At 42.2% G+C, this 20,192-nt stretch overlaps 1 protein-coding gene across 1 annotated transcript in view; it reads left to right on the top strand.

The window, feature by feature from the left end:
• BAZ2B (bromodomain adjacent to zinc finger domain 2B) overlaps nucleotides 1-20,192 on the top strand; it is a 202,293-nt gene that overhangs the window by 67,082 nt on the left and 115,019 nt on the right. The window contains exons 3-4 of the mRNA XM_019553838.1: nucleotides 12,805-12,972; nucleotides 17,065-17,258. Of these exons, the coding sequence (XP_019409383.1) occupies nucleotides 12,805-12,972; nucleotides 17,065-17,258 (362 nt within the window). The remainder of the gene's footprint in view (nucleotides 1-12,804; nucleotides 12,973-17,064; nucleotides 17,259-20,192) is intronic.

The following is a 20,192-nucleotide window of genomic DNA, read 5'->3' as shown; positions in this document are numbered from 1 at the left end:
GCCCCCACAACAGCCCAGAGCCTGTACCACCCTTCCCTGTCACTGCCAACAGCGTGTAGCCCCAGTGTGCCCCACGCCTGCTTTGGACTAACCCCCTGCAGGAGTGGATCAGCCAGACCATGTGCACTACCCCTGCTCTGCACTGCCCACCCATGGTGCATCCTGCCATCCCCTAGGCTCACAGCGGGGTTGGACTGCCTTCCTAGGCAGCCCAGGTGGCAGTAGCTGCTGGCCCTAACCCCACGATACTGGTGGGGACCCATGCACAGCCTTGACCCATGCCACGCCTGCTATGGACTTGCCTGCTCATGCTGAACAGCTGCAGTAACAGCAGCACCAGCAGGGGAGAAGTGTGCTTGGCATGGGGGAAATGCAGCCCCTCCCCCTCACCGCTACCCTGCATTTCCTGCAGTAGCCATGTGGAGCCCATGCTGAGCTGTCCTTTGGTTCCACTACTATCACTGCTGTCTTAGGGCTGCCCAGCGGGGCAGTGCAGAAGAGCTGCAGGTCATTTTAGCCCAGGCTTTGGGCAGTTGCTGCAGGAAGCGCCAGGCAGTGGTGATGGGGAGGGGTTGCTTTTCCCTTGTGCCAAGCACACTTCTGCCCTGCCAGTGTTGCTGTTGCTGCAGCCATTAAGTGTAAGCAGACAAGTCCACAGGAGGCGTGGGGTAGGTCAGGGCTGTGTGTGGGTCTGCCAGTACTGCAGGGCTGGGGCCAGGGGTGGTGGCAGCTGAAAGGAGCTGCTGCTGCCTAGGTTGCCTAGAAAGGCAGTCCAGCTGAGAAGCCGCCCCAACCCTGCTTTGGGCCCAGGGGGCAGCAGGATGTGTCAGCAGAATGGTACCTGGGCCAGGCAGGACTGAAGGACCCACTGCAGGCTGGACAAAGCCCCTCCATGGGCGGTATTCAGGTTGCAGGCCATATTTTTCCCACGCCTGATGTAGATGATGCTACATTAGTTTTTGGGTTTTTTTTTAATTTACAATTGAACATTTTTTTTCAGTTGCCTAGTAGCTTCCATGACTGACCTTCATAGTCATTCATTTTCTCTTTTCAGCTCATGATCTTTAGGAGTACTTCTCATTCTCTGGAAAACTGGAGACCTCTTTTACTCTTGTCGCCTGGAAAAAAAAATGCAGAAATGTGAATCTGAATATTTTTGTTCAAAATTTGCACAGGAAGTTTAGCCAAAAAAACCCAACAATCTGTTTTAGGTTGGCCAATATATACCTGTTCCTCTGTGATATTGTTTATCATTCAGAACTCTATAGTATTAATTCACTTTATATAAAACTTTTTTTTACAATCATGTTCGAATGCTGTGTATTTGTTTGGAGGAGGGAATGTACTAGGAGTTGAGACGCTCTTTTTCTTCCTAATTTTCACGGAATCCTTGTGACAGTTTATCACTCTGAACTGGTACTTAAGTTTAGCCATTGGTAAATTAAACTTCGTAAGGCAGGGTGAGCCTTAATTAATATAAGCAAAGTATATTTTGTTTGTAGAATCAAACCCTATTATTTAAAAAAGAAAAGAAAATTAAACCAAGCCTGATCCTTCTCAACTAACTTACTGAGCTAATGTAGTTCACTTTGAAGATAAAGGGACTATTTACATGATTAAATGTTGTGGGTCAAATCTACCCTATGTACTGAATATAGGTTGAGGTTTTTTTCCCCTAATCTCCCTGGGGGGAAAAGCTCTGTCTTATATTTTCATGCAAGGAATTCTCGCTAAATACACTGGCTTTCATTAAATTTCTGCCAAAAGTAGCATGTCCTTAATAATATAAACCAACTATGAATTTGATTAAATACAGCAAAAATTCTGGAACAAAAATACTGATGGGAACCTACCGCAAGGATAGGTTGGTTCAGCCCTTCTGAATAAGATATATGGTACGTAGAATCATGGTAGTTAAAATCAGTATTTAGCTTGAATTATTTTCCTGTAACAGCACCATCAGTTACCATATTTACTCAACTCTAAGATGAGGTACTCCCTCTCCCCCTAGTCAGCATGGGGAAAAAAGGCTCCTGATCTTACATTTGCACACAAGGAAACCTCATTAAATACATTGTTTGTCATTAAACTGCTGCTAAAAGTAGGTCATGCTGAGCAATGGAAACCAGCTATGAAGCTGATTAAATGCAGGCAGCACTGATCATGACTGTAAAACACATGGCCCACATTGGGCAAACATAGTGATGGGAGCCTACAACAAAAACAGGTTAGTGCAGTCCATTGGAATAAGATGCATTGTAGTGTCCATTGTGCTTAGCCCCCCTCAGCGCTGACTTTTTCAAGTCATGGTGAACCACTACAATGAATACATTTCAATTTTCTCTTCACTCTCACAGCTGAGCAATGCATTTCTTTCTCATTTCCAGTAATTCCTGTTTATCTACCAGCCTTAGATATCTGCCACATTGCCAAACAGGGCCCCTATTCACTCAGAATCCCTCTGTTGCCCCCACTGTCAAGCTGGTGTGTATGATTTATATGTGCCCATCCTCCATGAGGTGGATCTGGACTAAGTTGCCCTGTGCCTCATCTTCATATAAATTTTTGGAGGATCCCAGGCCTTAAGACAAAAACACCTGGTTCCAGTCATGAATAAGAGGCTAATTAGCGCATGGTTCCTTTGTGGGGGTGGGGTAGGGGTAGGAGTATTGTCTGGAGTATATGCACATGTGAGTGCTGAGCTATCGGGTCACCATGACTTGAAACATTGTTGACTCTGTTGGGGCCCAACCCAATGAGCCATGTAGTAAATCATGAGCTTTTTGGATTTGTACTAATATTGTGCATTGTTTGTACAGTAGATATATAGGTACACTTAAAAGTGCATTTATGGAATATGTATACTAAAACTTACAACAGTTTCAATTCTGAATGAACTAAATTACTATAGTTTTGTTTATGTCAAATTCAGTATTTTCAAACTTGCCCTTTACTTCCATGTGCTTAGGGAGAGTAAGGTCTGACAGTAAGATGGAGGGAATGGGCTGCAGGAGGAAGAAGTTATGGGGGATAGAGGGCCACCTGACCTCCCAGATTTATTTTCCATGATGTAGTAGGGCGACAAATACAAGGCAAACCTACAATTATTACAACAAATTTATAAATTTTCCATATATAAAATCTAGTTATTGGGGGCGAGGTTTCATCATATATTCAGCATCATCTTGTATTTTAATAAATTAGGTAATTTATTTCCAAAATTGTTTCCTCCTTGGTTTATGTCACTTCTGTTTAGCACCCAGTATTATATAACTTTCTCCACTTGTTGCATTCTGACTTCAAGTGGAGTTGATACAGGATTAGACTATACTGTAAAACATTTTTGTTTCACAATAAACAAGTTATATTTTCAAAAGAAGCATTCCTTTTTGACACACAGTTGCTAATCTTGCCACTCCTTTTGGTAAAGAACATTCATTATATCAAACTGATCATCTAGCTTTGTAATTAATGGTACATACACTCCCAAGACATTTGTAGAGACCAGTTTTTGATGCATCAAATGGCAGACCAATAGATAGTTGTCTCTCTGTGTACGTGTCTATTGGCACTGTCATAAAACTAGACTTAAATCTGTTATGCTTGCCTGAACTGAAACTGGTGATACCTGAATATTATACATGTCATGATGCCATGAATGTTTCTACTGTCTTATCATTTACTATAGCATAATACCCACATTGCATCTGCAGGGTCATCAGATAGTCCAGGGGATAGGTGCTGTTTGGATTTTAGAAAAATGATACACTAAATATCTGTCTACAGAAGAATAGTAAATAATAATAAGAAGAACATCTATCTACTATCTGTGTCTTGACTGTACCCTGGAGGGCTTTACATTTGCCCCAGTTTTTATAGATCCTCCTTCACCTGGATCTTGTGTTACTCTTGGTTCTGGAATCCTAGGGTACCAACATTTATTAAAGTGTATTTAGATGAAGTTCCTCTTATGTACAGAATTAACATGCTTAAGTTCCCTGTTCTTCATGAACTTTTTGAAAAGCTGTGGAGAATAACTTGCGTTTCAGTTTCCCGCTTTTACAGTACGTACAAATTTTGCTATATTCAAAGGAGGGTTTAACCAAAATTTTTATTAAGTGCCATTTATTAAGCCTATGCAGATTGTATGGGATCCACCTTAACTACAGTAGAACCAAACTGTTGGCATGGAAAGATGACCCATTTTGGGGGATTATTTTAAACCTAGAGCTGGAAAAAGCAGAAATGTACTGAAATAGATGTATAGGCAGTGGAAGCAGGGAGCAGCAACCGAGGAGGCAAACACCACCCTGGTGCGCTATTGCAGGGAGTCAGGCAGGCCAAGGCAGGACTGGAGTTTAGGCTGGATACAACAATTAACGACAATAAAAAGTCCTTCTACAGATGCATATTGAGGAAAAAGAAAACGCAGAGTAGCATAGGGCCCTTGCAGGACAAATCAGGTCAGTTGGTGGTTGACGCAGAGAAAAAAGCAGAACACTTCAATGAGTTCTTTGCTTCAGTATTCCTTAATACTGACCAAGACAATCCCCCCAACTTGAGGATAGACAGATATCCAAAAGGCCCCAGACTGCCAAAGGTTAGTGCCAGTTAGTGCTGGCCTGGATGACCTCCATCCATGGGTGCTGAAGGAATTGGCCAGTGTCATTGCTGAGCCACTGGCGTGGCTGTTTGAGCTCTCATGGTACTCCGGACAGGTGCACCTTCCACACCTCTAACTGGCGGAGGAGCCCTGGTGGCCTCGGCACTGATTGGTAACACGGGCCATTGTCATGTGGCGATGCCTGTCACCACTGATTGGTTGCAAGGACCATCTATCATGCAGCCCTGCCCTTGCCACCAATTGGTGGAGGGGTGGGGCCACATGACAGGCAGCCCTTGCAGCCAATCAGTAGTGAGGGGCAGAAACAGCAGCCAGTAGTCCTTCAAATGGGCAGTCCCCTCTTCCTCTTTCTCTGCCCGGCAGGGCTGCTACAGCACCCTGAGGATTGCTGGCTCCTTTTGGGGAGCTAGCATTTCATTTTCTGTAAGTTCCTCCCCCTCCTTCTCCCATTCCCTTACTTCCCCCCCGCCCTGGATTTTATAGGCATTGCCTGGACTCTGTGGAATCTGTAAAATCTGTAAAACTACAAATTCAATAGGTCTCTATTAGTAGGGGTCTACCCAGCTCAAGGAAGCAGTCAGCCAATTTCATAGATCCTCTGATTGGCTGAGGGGCTCTGTTGCGTCCCCCCCACTGCTGATTGGCTGCAAGAGTTGTCCATCATATGGCCCTCCCTCTTGCTGTTGATTGATTATGAGGGCTGTCCATTATGCAGCCTTGCCCCTTGCCACCAGTTGGTAGACACAGGAGGGGTTGCATGACAGGTAGCGTGTTCAGCTAGTCAGTGGCAAGGGGTGGGGACGGTAGCCATGTTGGGCTCCCCTGTGTGCCGGTAGCTCACCTTTCCACCTTCCCCCCCCCGCCCAGTGGGCTGTGTGGTTGGGTCACAGCACCGTGAGGACAGCTGGCTCCCTTTGGGGAGCCAGTGTTTTGTTTTCAGTAATTTTTTTTTGTTTGTATTTTTTTTCCTCACCCATTTCAAGGACACTGCCTGCTTTCATGGGCAATGCGATATTTAATTTTTTCCATGAAATTTGCAAAATCATGATTTTAGTAGGTCCCTACCTATGAGAAGGTAGAGAAGATGATAGTCATGTTTATGTTTGGTATTTGTATCATTTACATGATCCAGTGAAGCATCAGAGCTTTTTTGGACTTAGTGATACGCGGATAATTAACTAGAGCACTCTGGCCAAGGGAAGCTCACAGTCTAAAGTTACGATAAGATGCAGTTAATCAAAGTAGATGAAATGGTATGAAGATGAGGTAATGGTAAATTACATCAAAAACAAAATACTGAACTAAGTGGATTAAAATGCCTTGCAGTACAAGAGAACCTTAACTTTTATACATTTCTGAAATATGGTATAATGACAAAAATTACATTGAATTATTTTAATACTTATAAGGGACAGATCAGGTTGTAGCAGTAGTAGGAGAGTACTTTCCTTTAAAGATTCCAAACAATGTAAAGCACCTTTCTCTGTAAGAAATGGAAGTATAAGTTGTGTGGGCACAAATCTCAAATCAGTGAAATTACCACCACTCTGTAGATTGGGGGAAAAGATACTGAGTGCTTAATGGAGAGGGAGAGCACAGATAATTACAGCTAATAAAACACTAATGATGGAGGACCTGTATATAAATTGATCTGGTGTCAAATTAGGGCAGTCTGTAGAAAGCAGTTCCTCAATTCCCTACCTGTTTGTTTCCTTGGGCCAGCTTGTTCTAGAGCCCAAAAAAGACTTTTATTGGAATTTTCAAAATATAATTTTGGACCACAGGTAAGACCAACTCAAATGTTCAGCCCAACAGTCATATGAGAAGGATTATATCAAAACCCAGTATTTCATTTTAGAAAGTCAGTTTTGCTTCTAAAATTACAAGTCCAATAAAAAAAATGATTAAAATTCTTACCCAACATGGAGGATAGATAGCTAACCAATTGTAACATAGCCATAAATGTGCATCTTTAAAATTTTAAAACATCAGATCTACTTTTGTTCAAATATGACAGTAAAATGTCAAAAGAGGAGGTCTTAAAATAAACTAATGCGTAACCAATCAACAGGTCCAGATGGTGATTTCTAAGGAGTGCTGGATGACTTGGCCAATATGCTAACAAATATGCAACTTTTCATTAAAAAGTATGAGAGCAAGAAGTGTACCTTTAAAATAAAGTTTTAGGAATGATTCTAGGTATCACAGAATCATTGTGTCAGTGCTAGTTAAATTATCTGAACCAATAGAAGGGATCATGAAACACGTAATTGAACACAATACATTAAGGGCATATAACTCTGGTTTTTGTAAAGAGAAATTATGCCTTTTTAGTTACTTCATCTTTGAGTGTTCCAGTCAGAAAGCGGGTTGATATGATATAATTAGACTTATGAAAGGGAATATTTTAAATTAAAAGTTCTCTGAAGCTCATTTGCCAAATAACTTATTTTAGGTCTTCAGAAGTTTAGTAACATTGTGGAATCTTTGACCTTTTTGTGTTTTAGTAACTTTAAACATCCAAAACTTTTTTTCTGATTCATGATTAATTTGCCAGAAGCCTAATTTGCAGGTCCCCTTACTAAACGAATAGTTAAAGTTTTGCCTGACTGAGTACAAGAGAATATACCTCTAAATAGTACAGAAAAATTTACTGTCAAATAGTTCTTGTCCATTAGGGCCTGTAACCTGCCTCTGATGCTACTCTATATATAAAGCAAATATGATTATTTTCCACGGCTTAAAAAACCAAAAATGATATATGTATTGTTAATTTTCATCCTTATTTAAAATATTTTATTACAGTTGCTAATGTTTCCAGATAATATCTGTGTTTTATAAGAACCAAAAGGAAATGTTATAGAGAAAAAACTGATTGGAAATAAATACAAAACTGCACAACAGTTCTACAAATATGAAACAATTTTTTATAACTTTTCTGTAAGCATGAGGGTTGGGCTTCACATGATTAGCATCTGTTTTGATAGTATAATTTCAAGTGTTGTTTTTTCCCCTCAGGACATTTATTCAGAACAGCTGGGGATCAACCGTGTAACCTGTCCACAGTGTCGAGTGCCTTCCCAATGGTCAGCCACCCAGTCTTTGGTCTACATACAGCCAGCTCAGGGCATTCAGAGTTTGGTGGCTTGGGGACACTTGGTACACCCACAGCCTTAGCAGCACATCCCCAACTAGCACCTTTTCCAGGTAAACGTGTGTTACAAAGAATATTGAACTGAAGAAGGAACAGTTAACTGTCCTAATCCAAGTAAACAAAGAGTGATTTGAATTTACATCAAGCAGTGTAGAAAGGGTTCAGTTCTCCTTTGGCAAAGACCCTTTAAGCTCTGTGACTGGATAAAGTTAAACGTGTTCCTAAAATGAGAAAAGGAGAGCACAATTGCAGACTGCCTGGGTGACTCAGCTCTTTGACAGTGATCCTCAAAGAAACACTTTAGCAAATAACCAAGAAGTAGATGTTATTGCCTAAGTTTTTTTTCTGTCCTAACATGTCTTCATTTCTGTTATTTGACGTGTTCATCAATACTTTTATAGTAGAAAGTGCTTATTTAATAATGAGAAAAGGTGCAGTATTAATAGACCCATTCTCTCTTCTTTGAAGTTTTTCAACTGTCCTTTCTTTGCAATACCTTATTGTGGTGAAGTTTCTTTCTAATCAAGCTCAAGAAAGGAACAGTAGGTTAATTTGCTTTTGTAAGCTCAAGCTGTGATTGATAGATAATAAGACTGAATCTTTTTCTTCGCTTGCTGATCAGGGGCTAGAGGTAAAATTCTCAAATGCCCCTAACTGATCTAGGGTCCCAAGTAACTTTAAAAAATGCAGCTTAAAGTCTAAGTTTCATTAGAAGTCAAGGGAACTTAGACATGTAAGTGTCTAAATTATTTTCATAATTGTGACTCAGGAACCTGAACTGTTTTGGTACTTCTGAAAAGTTTATACTGTTGAAGTGTGAGTACCACCTTCTGACCCTACAAATTGTCAAATTGTGGGTAGTTAGCAGGATCGCAAATGGCAGATCACTATGATCTCTATGTATGGATAATGGTGGTTGTTGCCTAATCTTAGATAAATTAGTTACAAGTTATATATGGTTCTTTTCTAGTAGCATTTTGTAAAATCATTAAAACAATCTCTAGTGATCCCATCAATTGCAGAATGTTGCAAGAAAGAGCTTTGTGACTATGTGCACAGTATTGGGTGCTGTAAGATGCCAGTATTTTCCCATATATCCCTTTAAATACTTACTTTTGAGAATGCTAACTGTCCTTTTAATAAATTGAGCATTGCAGTAAAGTCTATGCTTTAAAAGTCTTCACTTACTAATTCAGGGAATTTTTAAAATTCATTCTTCTGTAGATTGCAACAAAGATTTTGTCTTCAAAAGGGGAGGTTCTTTTTACCAGAACTAGGGACTTGACCTTGTACTAATGCTCTTTCATTTAATGATATTTATTTACTTATAAAATGATAGAACTCAATAAGTAAATAAAAGATAGGATTCTGTTTGAAAAATTGAATAAGACTTTTTGTGCATTCTTGGTAATAATAACCTAGAGTAAATTTTTCAGCTATTTCTCTGTAACCTTTTATTTTGTTTGACAATATATCTTAGATATCATGTTGGCGGAAAAGAAGTAGGACTTTGTCACTGGATGGCTAATAGTCTTATACACATAGCTAGGTAGCCAAGGCATTTGAAGGAAATGCATGTTGAGGTGAAACCTTGAAGGGTAAAATTCTGTTCAAAGCAGGAGATGCACATATCTTGTGACAATATTCTAATTCAGTCATTTTCTCTGTTTTGCTGAATGACTCATGAAGTTGTAACAAATGTATCTAATGGATGTAGGTGCAGAAGATCACTTTGTCTCATTCTGAGGGATGTTGAGCATCCAAGGGATTCCACTGTGTCCAGTCCTTCCCATTTTAAGAAAATCATTTATTTTACTTCAGTGGGAGTTGCAGCTCTTAAGCGCCCCTTTAGATCAAGCCGTACATGATTAAATATCTACATTTTTGTGATGGTCTTGGAAAAGAGACCTCTGAGATGCTTCTATCTCATGGAACCTCTTATCCCTAAATTTGTAGGGTTTTTTTTGTTTTTTGTATTTAAAGCAAGCTAGATTGTATATAGTAAAAGGGTTTTCTTAAACTTTTAGCCAAAAATCTTGTTTCCTATCTTGCTAAAGTAGTGGCTTGGCTTGTATAGATCCCCATTCAATGTAATATTCGATATATATAAAAAGCTTATTCCGTCTGTGTGTCTGTCCATAACGCTCTTGGAGCACTCTGATTGGTTGTCTTGGCAGCCAATCACAATGTTTACTGAGACAACCAATCAGAGTGCTCTGCACAGACAGCCAGCTGGGCAGGGGTGGACATGGAGCAGGGGGTGTGGCACATGGGGTTGGCGTGGCTCATGGCCAGATGCAGAACAGTGGCAGTGTGGGCTGGTGGCTGGCAGCAGCAGTCATAATGTGCAGGCTTTCCCCCCTTTCCCCCTGGTTCTTGGGAGGTGGCGGCAGTGTGGGGTGGTGGCACACGGCGTTCTGTGTCTTCCCCTCCGGTCAGTCTTGACAGGCAGGTTGCTAGTCAGGTAATATTTAAAGTTTACTTTAGCTACTGCATATCACTGTTTTATGGTATTTTAAATCTTTGAATTTGAAACTTTGTATCTTGGACAGGCAGTTTTTATGGTTTTCTGGGTTATTTTTGTTATGTTCCCCAATCCCCATTCTCTGTGTGTTCCTCCATGTACTTCTCAAGTATTCTATGTATTTTCTATGGCGTTTTAAGAGAAATAATCCTTTTCCTATCATTTTGTACCGTGAATTTGTTATTCTTTGTTTTGTTGTACCTGCTTTATATTCAGAGACGCAATGACAAGTTAAAAACCCAGTCTGTATCTCACTTGCATTGCTCAAAATCTAGTTTTCACTCTCATGAATACCTTTGATTTGTACGCGTAATCCTTACATTTCCATTATCTAATATTCACTTTCCCTTCCCTTCCTCTAATATCACTAAAATTACTGCAGAATTATGTCTGTAAATTACAACAGTATTAATGTACTGTTGGTGCAGTTTCCCTCTTTCATATTCTGTGAAATTTGTGGGTGTCATTTTTCTCTAAAAATGAAGAATTCCTGTGCAGCTGAGCAAGAGATTCTTTAGATTTCCAAATGAATCATATGGAATTTGTTCAGAGTTCCTGCTGTTTTGAAAATGTCTTTGGATCTCCTAACACTGCAATTTGTGTTTGTTTGTTTTTTAAAACCATAATTGTATATAACAGTGGTGCTTAACATTTTTCCCTGGTGGGCTGAATGGGCAGTGCCCTGCCTGTCCATGGACTGGATCCCATCAATGGTTCCAATCTAACACTGGGGCTAGCACGGTGGGCACAGTCTGGCCATGTGGGAGGGAGGGGCAGCCCAGCCGCAACCCGGCCTCAGAGTGGAAGGGGGGATGCCCTGGCCCATGGTGGAAAGGGAGCGTGGCTTGGCTCACATGGGGGTGAGAAGGGCCAAGGCCCACCCCCAAACTAACCCCATGGGAGGAGGAGGTATGGCCTAGCCACAACCCAGCTCCATGGGGAAAATGGGTATGGCTTGGCCCCATAGAGGAAGGGGCATGGGCTGTCCCCAGACCAGTCTTTAGGGCTGGGGAAGGGGACGTTGCCTGGCCCCAACCCAGCTCAGCAGAGGGAGAGGACGTGTGACCTAACCCCCATACCGATGGGGGGGGAGGTATGGCCCAGCTGTGACTGGCAGTGATTTGGGAATTTGGCAGGGGGAGGTGACCATATGAATGGCCACTGCTTCCCTCGCTGCCATGTTTCTGGCTCTGCAGGCCACAGGTTGAGCAACCCTTGTCTATATGAAACCTTAAAGGACTGATTTTTTTTTTCCAGGAGTTTTAAAGAATAGCAGTGATGGCCCCAAAAAACTTTTTGTTTTTTAGTCCATCTACTTGTTCCTACTGTTCCTGATCTTAGTTTACCTCCTCAGGTAAACTAATTTAAATCAGGCTGGCCATTTTTTGGCTGATCTAACCTCTCTAAGCTTATGTACAGATCAGCACTTAGATCGACCTAACCCTGTTTTGGTGGATCAGAGTGTAACATCTGTACATACCCTTAGAAGCAATTTAAAAAAGGTCTGTCTTGAATTACTCAGTGTATTTGGTGCAAAATAGATACATTTATTTTAAAGAATATTTTGAAGAGGACTTCTCTTCATTCAACGTAAGGTCCTGGTATAGCAAAGGGGTCCTTGGGTCAATCCACATGCCCTTTATGTGGTTATTCTTAGTATGCTTACCAAGCTGTCTGCCTGACTGCTAACCTGTAGATTAGGTAGAACTGCATGTTAATGATACCATTTGTATGTTGTTTACAGCATCTTGGGAAGATGAAAGGTGCTATATAAATGTTAAGATGCTCTTCAACTTAATAATAAAGGAGCCATGTCACAAAGCTGTATATTTGATTTGCCTGTCTGAAGAGTTTTTATGACTCACTTAAGACAAAAGCTGATATCCCACTTGGTTATATTATCTGTTTATTTTTATATTTTCTGGGTGATACATTAGCTACTCTGTACTCTACTTTGCATAAAAGAGCACAAGTGGCCTAAAGAGACCTAAAAGCCCCATTTCTGTCCTGGAATAATTTCCCCTGTGTAGAAAACAGCTAAGCAATGGTCCTGTGAGGATCCCTTCTGAAACTCCATTGTATGAGGCAGACTGGGGTGGGAGCTAAATTTGCTGTGGAGTAAGGTTTGAGGTAAATTACTCCACAGTAATTATGAAGTGGCCTGCGTGAATGGACCCTGTTCTAAAAAGTAGCAATTTTGATACAATATTCTTAGTATTCTGGATTTTTTTCCAAGTGTGTATTTTCAGCATCAAAACAAATTGTAGTGTAACGTCAAAAAATACTCAAGATTTGGGACCACAAGTCACCTAAAAGGTCAATGAGACTTATAAACGGCTGAGGCTTGCATGGTAATTCCTCTCTGCTCGTTGCCAAAAGCCAGAACCTGGTAAATTAACCGTAAATTACAAATAGAGGGTTGATTGGAGCACAATTAAAAAAAAGAGAGAGAGAGATTTGAGGTATCTGATGTTTAAGGATTTTTTTTTCTTCTTCTTTGAGGTACAGAATGGTGGCGAACAACAGATGTGCACACCCGTACAGGGGCAGCCTTTTTTCCACCACTGCTGGGAATACCACCACTGTTTGCTCCTCCCACTCAGAATCATGATTCCACTTCATTCCATTCAAGAACTACAGGAAAAAATGGTCGAAGCAGCATAGAAAAAGGTAACAGCTGAAGTGGTAGGATGAATAAAACCAGGTTGAGCTTACGCCATCTGTTTCTGTGAGTGTGTCTGAGTTTTACTTTCAATCCATCCTCAGCCTTGCCTTGTCTAAAATCATTATGATTTTATTATGACATCAGATACCTGTGTGTGGGCTTTCAATAACTGACTACCATTTCTAGGAAATACATTTCTGAGTTCTTGTTTGCCTTTGTTTATTTGTCTAGAACAATGTGCAACAGATTAAGGAACAAAATGTCAAGAGGCAGATACATAAGTTCACAACTAGGCTTCTCTCTAATGAATATTGTTCCACTAAAAGAGGAAGTTTAATAGATTTCTTAGACATTAAGGCTGGAAAGGACCTGCGAGATTATTGGGTCCAGCCCGTTGTCCAAGGGGCAGGAAGTCAGCTGGGGTCAGGTCACCCCAGCAAGATAAGCAACCAAGTATTTCTTAAAGGTATCCAGAGTAGGTGCTTGCACCACTTCTAGGGGGGGAGTCTATTCTGGACTCTGGAGACTTGGACAGTAAAGAAGTTTTTCCTTATGTCCAGTCTAAAACAGTCTTCTAGCAGTTTGTGATTGTTACACCTTGTCTTCCCTTGGGGTGCCCTGGGGAACAGATGTTCTCCCAGTTCCTGATGCACACCTCTTACATACTTATAGCCTGCCACAAAATCACCCTTGCGCTTTCACTTCTCTAGGCTGAAGAGTCTCATACCTCTCAGCCTTTCCTCATAACACCTGCTCTCTTGTCCTCTGATCATGCATGTGGCTCTCCTCTGGACTCTCTCAAGCTTCTCCACATCCTTTCTAAATTGTGGACCCCAGACTTGGATGCAGTACTCCAGCTGTGGGCTCACCAAGGCTGAGGAAAGTGGGAGGATGACTTCTTGGGTCTCTCTTGAGATCCATCAGTAGATGCAAGGCAGAGTTTTATTTGCTTTGCCATCTGCGGCATTGCATTGGTGGCTTATGTTCACCTTGTGGTCACTCGTGATCCCCGAGTCTCTTTCGGTTGTGGTGCTAGTGAGTGTAGCATTGCCGAGCCTATAGATATGATGTAGGTTCTTTCCCCTTGTGGAGCACCTTGCATTTTTCTATGTTGAATGTCATCAGGTTTTGATCTGCCCACCTTGCAAGCCTGTCCAGGTTGGCCTGAATTGCCAGCCTATCCTCTGGCATGATCACACTTCCTCATAATTTGGTGTTGTCCGCAAACTTAGTCCATTTACTTCTGGTACCAGAATCCAGATAATTCATGAATATATTAAAGAGTACTGGTCCGAGTACTGAGCCATGTTGACTCTGTTCCATCGATTATCACTCTCTGGGTCTGACCACGGAGCCAGATCCCCAGCCATCAAACTGTAAGACGTTGAGGCTGCAGTTCCCCAATTTTACCGTGAGGATATCTTGGGAGACAAAGTCAAAGGCTTTTTTTAAATCTAAATATATGACATCAACCTCTTTTCCTTTGTCCAAGTGATGCATCTCCTGGTCATAGAAGGTCAGGCAAGACCTACCCGCAACAAATCCATATTGGCTATCTCTCAGTGTGTTGCCTCCCATTAGCCTGTTGTTGATGGTTTCTATGATAATTTTTTCCAAGATCTTTCTAGGGATTGAGGTCAAAGTGATTGGCCTGTAGCTGCCTGGATCTTCCTTCCTTCCTTTCTTGAAGACAGGCACCATATTGGCCCTCTTGCAGTCTTCAGAAACCTCTCCCGAGTGCCACAAATTCTTAAATATCCTCACCATTGGTCGTGCTATGATATCAGCCAACTCTTTTAGCACTCTTGGGTGCATTCCATCTGGGCCAGCTGACTTGTGGATGTCCAGTCTCTCAAGCTGTTTCCTCACAAGATCTTCACCAGTTATAGGCATATGATTGCCCTTAACCTGGTAGTCCTGCTTCCTGTCAGGCAGGGTGATCCCTGTGGGCTGGTGGAAAAATTACACAAAGTAATCATTGAGGAGATGAACTTTTTCCTGGGTGTCAGTTGTCAGCTGCCCCATTTGGTTCAGTAAGGGTCTGATGTTGTCCTTGTTTTTTTTCTGACTTCTATGTATTTGAAGAAGGACTTTTTATTGTCTTTGATTCTCATAGTCAGTTTGAGTTTGGTTTCAGCCTTGGCTTTTCTGGTCCACTCCCTACAGGAGCGGGCCAGTGCTGCATAATCCTCCTTAGTGGTAGTTCCCGATTTCTATCACTTATAAGCTTCTCTTTTCAGATTCAGGAGGTCCATGAGTTCTCTACTGAGCCAAGGGGGTCAGTCCTTTTGCTACCTTTCCTACAGGCCAGAATGGACTTCCTTTGTGTGTTTAGGATCCACCTTCTTAAGGAGTGACCACTCTCCAGTTGGAGAGGAGGCTTCATGTCAGGGACTCTGTAAGGTGTGCATATATCCTAAGCAGCAGCATGTAGGAGAAGGAAGGGCGTCCCATTGTTGTGTAATCTGTCCTCACTAGCTCCTGATGGGTGGAGGTGAGTGTTTGTCAGAAAGTTCTTTATTCTGATGGAGGCAATTTTCCTGTTTCTCAATGTTCACCACATACCAGCACCTATTCTTAAGCCCAGCTATTTGAAGTGCGTGCTGAGTTCAGAATTTGAGGCCTAGTATGATGCATTGTAGAAGTTTACATGACTGAGTGCTGGCTCTTTCAAACAGGTGAAGGTACAATGGTTAGAATTGGCTTTCAAGTTTCTTAAATTGTGTTTAAGAATTCGCAAAATTTGCAACCATAGTTTATCCAGTGCCTTTACACATCCTATATAGATAGTGTGCAAATACAGTTTCTGTACTGACAGAGCTTCATGCTGAGGTCTTGGTAGATGGGATACTTTCAGGAATATTTTTCAAATTCTCTTCAATGCCCTTGAGTCTGTTCGCTTTGGAATCAAAAACTTCGCTTGTTTTAATGATACTTTCTTGAGAAACTCTGATTCATGATAGGTAGTTGGTTAAACTACAACCCAGATTGAGGTGGGCAATTATTTGGGCTGGAGGGCCTCTTAATGAGTTTTGGTGAGCTGTTCAGGGCTGGGAGGGGTAGGGAGATGCTCTGCATTGTCCTGACACCATGGCCACTGGCAGCCAGGCCTGCATGGGATGGAGCACAATGCAGCATACCGAGTAGCTGTCCTGCCTGCTTGCCAGCTCTCCACAATGTACTGCTGCTGCTGTGCTGGACTGGGAAAGTTGGAGGTAGCTGCCCCCCTTTCTACCCTACTCCCCACCCCCCCCACCTGCAGCCAGCACAGACTTGCCCAGTGGTGCTGCGGTGACAGCGGCTCATTTTAGTGGATGGGTGGGTGGGTTGGCTACGCAGCATGCTGCATCATGCCCCATCCTTTGCAGGCCCAACTTTGGTGCCAGGGCTACACAGCCACAGTGCCAACAGGAAGCCGGGTAAGGGTGGGTGAGAGCTGAGCTGTCTGCACACTGCATGGCCTGGTCCTGGGCTGCCCCAGAGTGGAATGGTGTAGGGCGCAGCCTTCCCTCCTCAGGTTCGCAGCAGCAGCCAATGGGCTGGATAGGATCAATTGACAGGGCCTTATTTTGCCCACCCCTGACCTAGATGTTGTTCCAACTGGGTTTCCTACAACTTTCTCCATTTTTTTCCATTCTACGTCTCTCTCATCTGAGCAGCTTCTTCCCTGGATAGAATTTTCTTCAGAGCCTATTCACATATGCCTTTCTATATACGTTTCAAATATGAAAGTATCCTACGGAAGCTGGGGGGGGGGTGTGTGTGTGTGTGATTTGTCCCTTTATTTTGAAACATATACATTTTTTTATCTATTTTGATTAAGCTCCAAATTTGTTTATTGAAAATACACAGTTCTAGATTTCCGATGGAGGCTACAGATAACTCAAGTAATCCTTCTCCTTATAAATGCTGAGCATATTTTACTTAAACAACATAAACTTCAAATTGCTCGTTGGGCAGAAATACATGCAGAATGCTAAATGTTTTTACTTTTTATGACTCGCATACCTAACGAAGGGGTACTAGTAAACCAGTCTCACTAAAGAAACCAGTGTTTGATGCATGAAATTCTGTAAATGCCATTTTGTCTCTTTAAGGTATGAATGGATCAGTAAATGGAAACAGTACAACATCTGTATCTGGCATCAGTACATCTGTATTATCTACTACCACTGCAAGCTCTGCAGGACAGGCAAAGGCTATAACCTCAGGAGGGGGAAGTCACAAATGCAGCCAGGATCAAAACAAAAACCAGCTTTTGGATACCAGAGCTGACAAAATCAAAGATAAGGTAAATTATCCTAAAAAGCTAATGATGGATGTCAAATATTTAAGTTTATAATATTAGAATTTATATTATAATATTCATTGCAGACAGTGGAATGTTAAACTGTTTTATCCCATGGACCAAGGCCTCGCGATTTTCTCTTTCATTTAATGCAGGATCTTTCCTCTTCCACTGGCTTATTATGCCTTTGAAGTAGCAGCCAGCCTTAAAGCTCTCTGTGTAGGTTTAATTAATAAAAGTACATTGGAGTTATAGTGGGTCGCACACAAAAAATGTATAACCTGGGCAAAATGGAAGTTTTGGCACTTCAAGAAAAGATATGGATATTGTTCTGTGAGCAGTTTCCTATCTCTTGAGTGCTAGAGGTGCTATTGATGACCCTGATTCACAAAGCAATCGCATATCTGATTTGAAGCACTTGGCTTGGCCCACTGAAGTCAGTAGGATTACCTGCATGCTTTTAATACATGTGCTTAACTACTTTACTTCACAGGGTCCTAAATTAGTCAGGTTCAAATATACAAAGGAACCAAAAAGATCAACAGTTGAGAACTTTTTGCAGCTGAAGACTGGAACAGTCTGACTTTTGTTCACGTTGCGCTGGTGTTCTGACCTGGCTGCCACCAGTTTTTCCTTGCTGCCACTTCTCCCTGTGCAGCCCTCCAGTTGCGGCACAGGCACAGCTTCTTGCTGCCTAGCCCCATCAAAGGCAAAGACACTCACTGCCAGCATACCTCCAACATGTCGCCAAGGCTCCCTGGTTCCATGGTCTGGACTCAGCTCAAAGGCCGTATGCTGTCAATCCATGAAACAAAACAAAATATTTCTATCATCTTTATGTCTTAATTTCAGGTATTTTGTAAGAATCATTTGGATCCATAACCTTATTTCCAGTTTGCATCGGGATGCTTTATACACATACTGCATCCAGGTGTTCTGAAGTGAAATGAATGGAATTAAATGTGAGCTGTAGTCAGAATTTTGAAATGGCAGTTGGCATTCACATCCACTAATCTGTTTTTGAATACTAGCACTAAGTCCTAAAAAGGTTCATTAGAATGTTTCTATACCATAGGCTTGTCAACACTGATGCTATAATGTGGGAAAATGAAGACTGTGTATTTTTTATTTTATTTTTCCAAGTGACTTGGGATACCTCATAGACATTAGGAGTTTCAGATGAGTTTAAGAGGAAGTCTAGCTAAGTTACTTTCTCTTTTTGGCTTAAAGTCAAAATTATCTGGACAGACATTTATAGAACCTGTCGCTATAAATGTATAAAATACGTTTTCCTCAAGAAAAGCTGTTCACATGTTCATCCATTTTCAAACATATCATCAAGTCACTGTTGCATTATTAACATATAATTTATTCCATTGTTCCATTTCAAAAGTATTTCTTAAGGCCACAAGATTTCCACGTGAAATGTTGCCATGTTTCTATCATTGAAGAGAATCGAGGAGTTTCCCGAACAGTATTTTTGATAATATCTCATTTTGATTATTGCAGAAATTTGCTTAATTTTTTTTTGTTAAGCAGTGTGAGAAAGACATACGTATTTTATCTGTTGCTACCTACCACCAAGTTCTTCCTCCCTCAGAGTACTTTGTTTCAAGCAAGTCCAACCCCCTGTTTGAGCAGGTGGTTGGATTACGTGACCTCTGAAGGTCCCTTCCAACCCTAATTTTCTATTTTTCTGTGGTTCTAACAACAGAAATTGTTTCGAATTCACCTCTCAGTTCTACACCTTGTCGTCTGAAGTGAGGTGGAAAAGGTGGTTGTCAGATCTTAATTTTTAACTGTAGCTTCATGCACCTGCCACCACTTCTCTTTGCATCCCTCCTGCCCCCCATCTTGCTTCCCCAGGCTGTGGTGTGGACTCAACTTCCAGCTGGTCGCCAGTTGCACCAGAGGCAGTGGAGAGAAACAGTGGCAAAGCATGTTCAACTCCTAGCTGCTTGGCCTCTGTGCGGGTGCAGGCAAAGCTCCCTGTTGCTGAAACCCACCAGCCCATGTCAAATTGAATCCAGGTTGTTCCAGCCCAGTTTGTAAAGGTTGCCAGCCACTGATGTGTCTGGTTCATATGGCACCTTAAATTAAATATGTGGCATAGCACTTACTCATTCTGACAATCAAATGGTTGTTGGCATGGAGAGGGATGCAGCCCTGTCTCTGTTGGAGATTGCAGGCTTCCCGGTCCAAAAATTAGGGATGGTTTGAGTGCAAGTGCCAGGCAAGGGGGAATTGATTAGGTCCCCCAGCTGGTTAAGATCAAAGCTGGGGCTGCCAGATGCATCACACGAACTTAAGCCCCTTGCCTAGCAGTTTCAGACCAGTGCCACTCACTGCACCGTGCACAGCTCCAAATGTACTGGCAAGTTGAAAGGTCATGGCCATGTAGGTCAGTTTAAGGTCAGTTTCATAGAGTTCATAGACGCTAGGGCTGGAAGGGACCTCGGAAGATCATTGAGTCCAGCCCCCTGTCCCAGGGGCAGGAAGTCAGCTGGGGTCACAGGATCCCAGCAGGATAAGCATCCAATTTTCTCTTGAAGGCTTTCAGAGAAGGTGCTTGAAACCACCTCTGATGGCAGGCTATTTCAGACCCTGGGGGCTTGGACAGTAAAGAAATTCTTTCTTATGTCCAGCCTGAAACGGTCTTGCAGGAGTTTATAACCGTTTGACCTTGTCATCCTATGGGGGGCTCTGTGGACAAAACATTCCCCCAGAAACTGGTGATGACACCAGGAAACTTATAGGTGGCCATCAGATCTGAAAAGTCCTATAGCTCTCAGCCTGTCATCGTAAGGTCTGTTTTCCTGACCTCTGATCACGCGTGTGGCTCTTCTCTGGACTCTTTCAAGCTTCTCCACATCCTTTTTGAATTGTGGAGCCCAAAACTGGACGCAGTACTCCAGCTGCGGCCTCACCAAGGCCGAG

The sequence above is a fragment of the Crocodylus porosus genome, unplaced genomic scaffold, assembly GCF_001723895.1.
Source record: "Crocodylus porosus isolate Cpor-Errol unplaced genomic scaffold, CroPor_comp1, whole genome shotgun sequence".
In the NCBI taxonomy this organism is placed as follows: domain Eukaryota; kingdom Metazoa; phylum Chordata; order Crocodylia; family Crocodylidae; genus Crocodylus; species Crocodylus porosus.
This window is presented reverse-complemented; position numbering and strand designations above follow the sequence as displayed.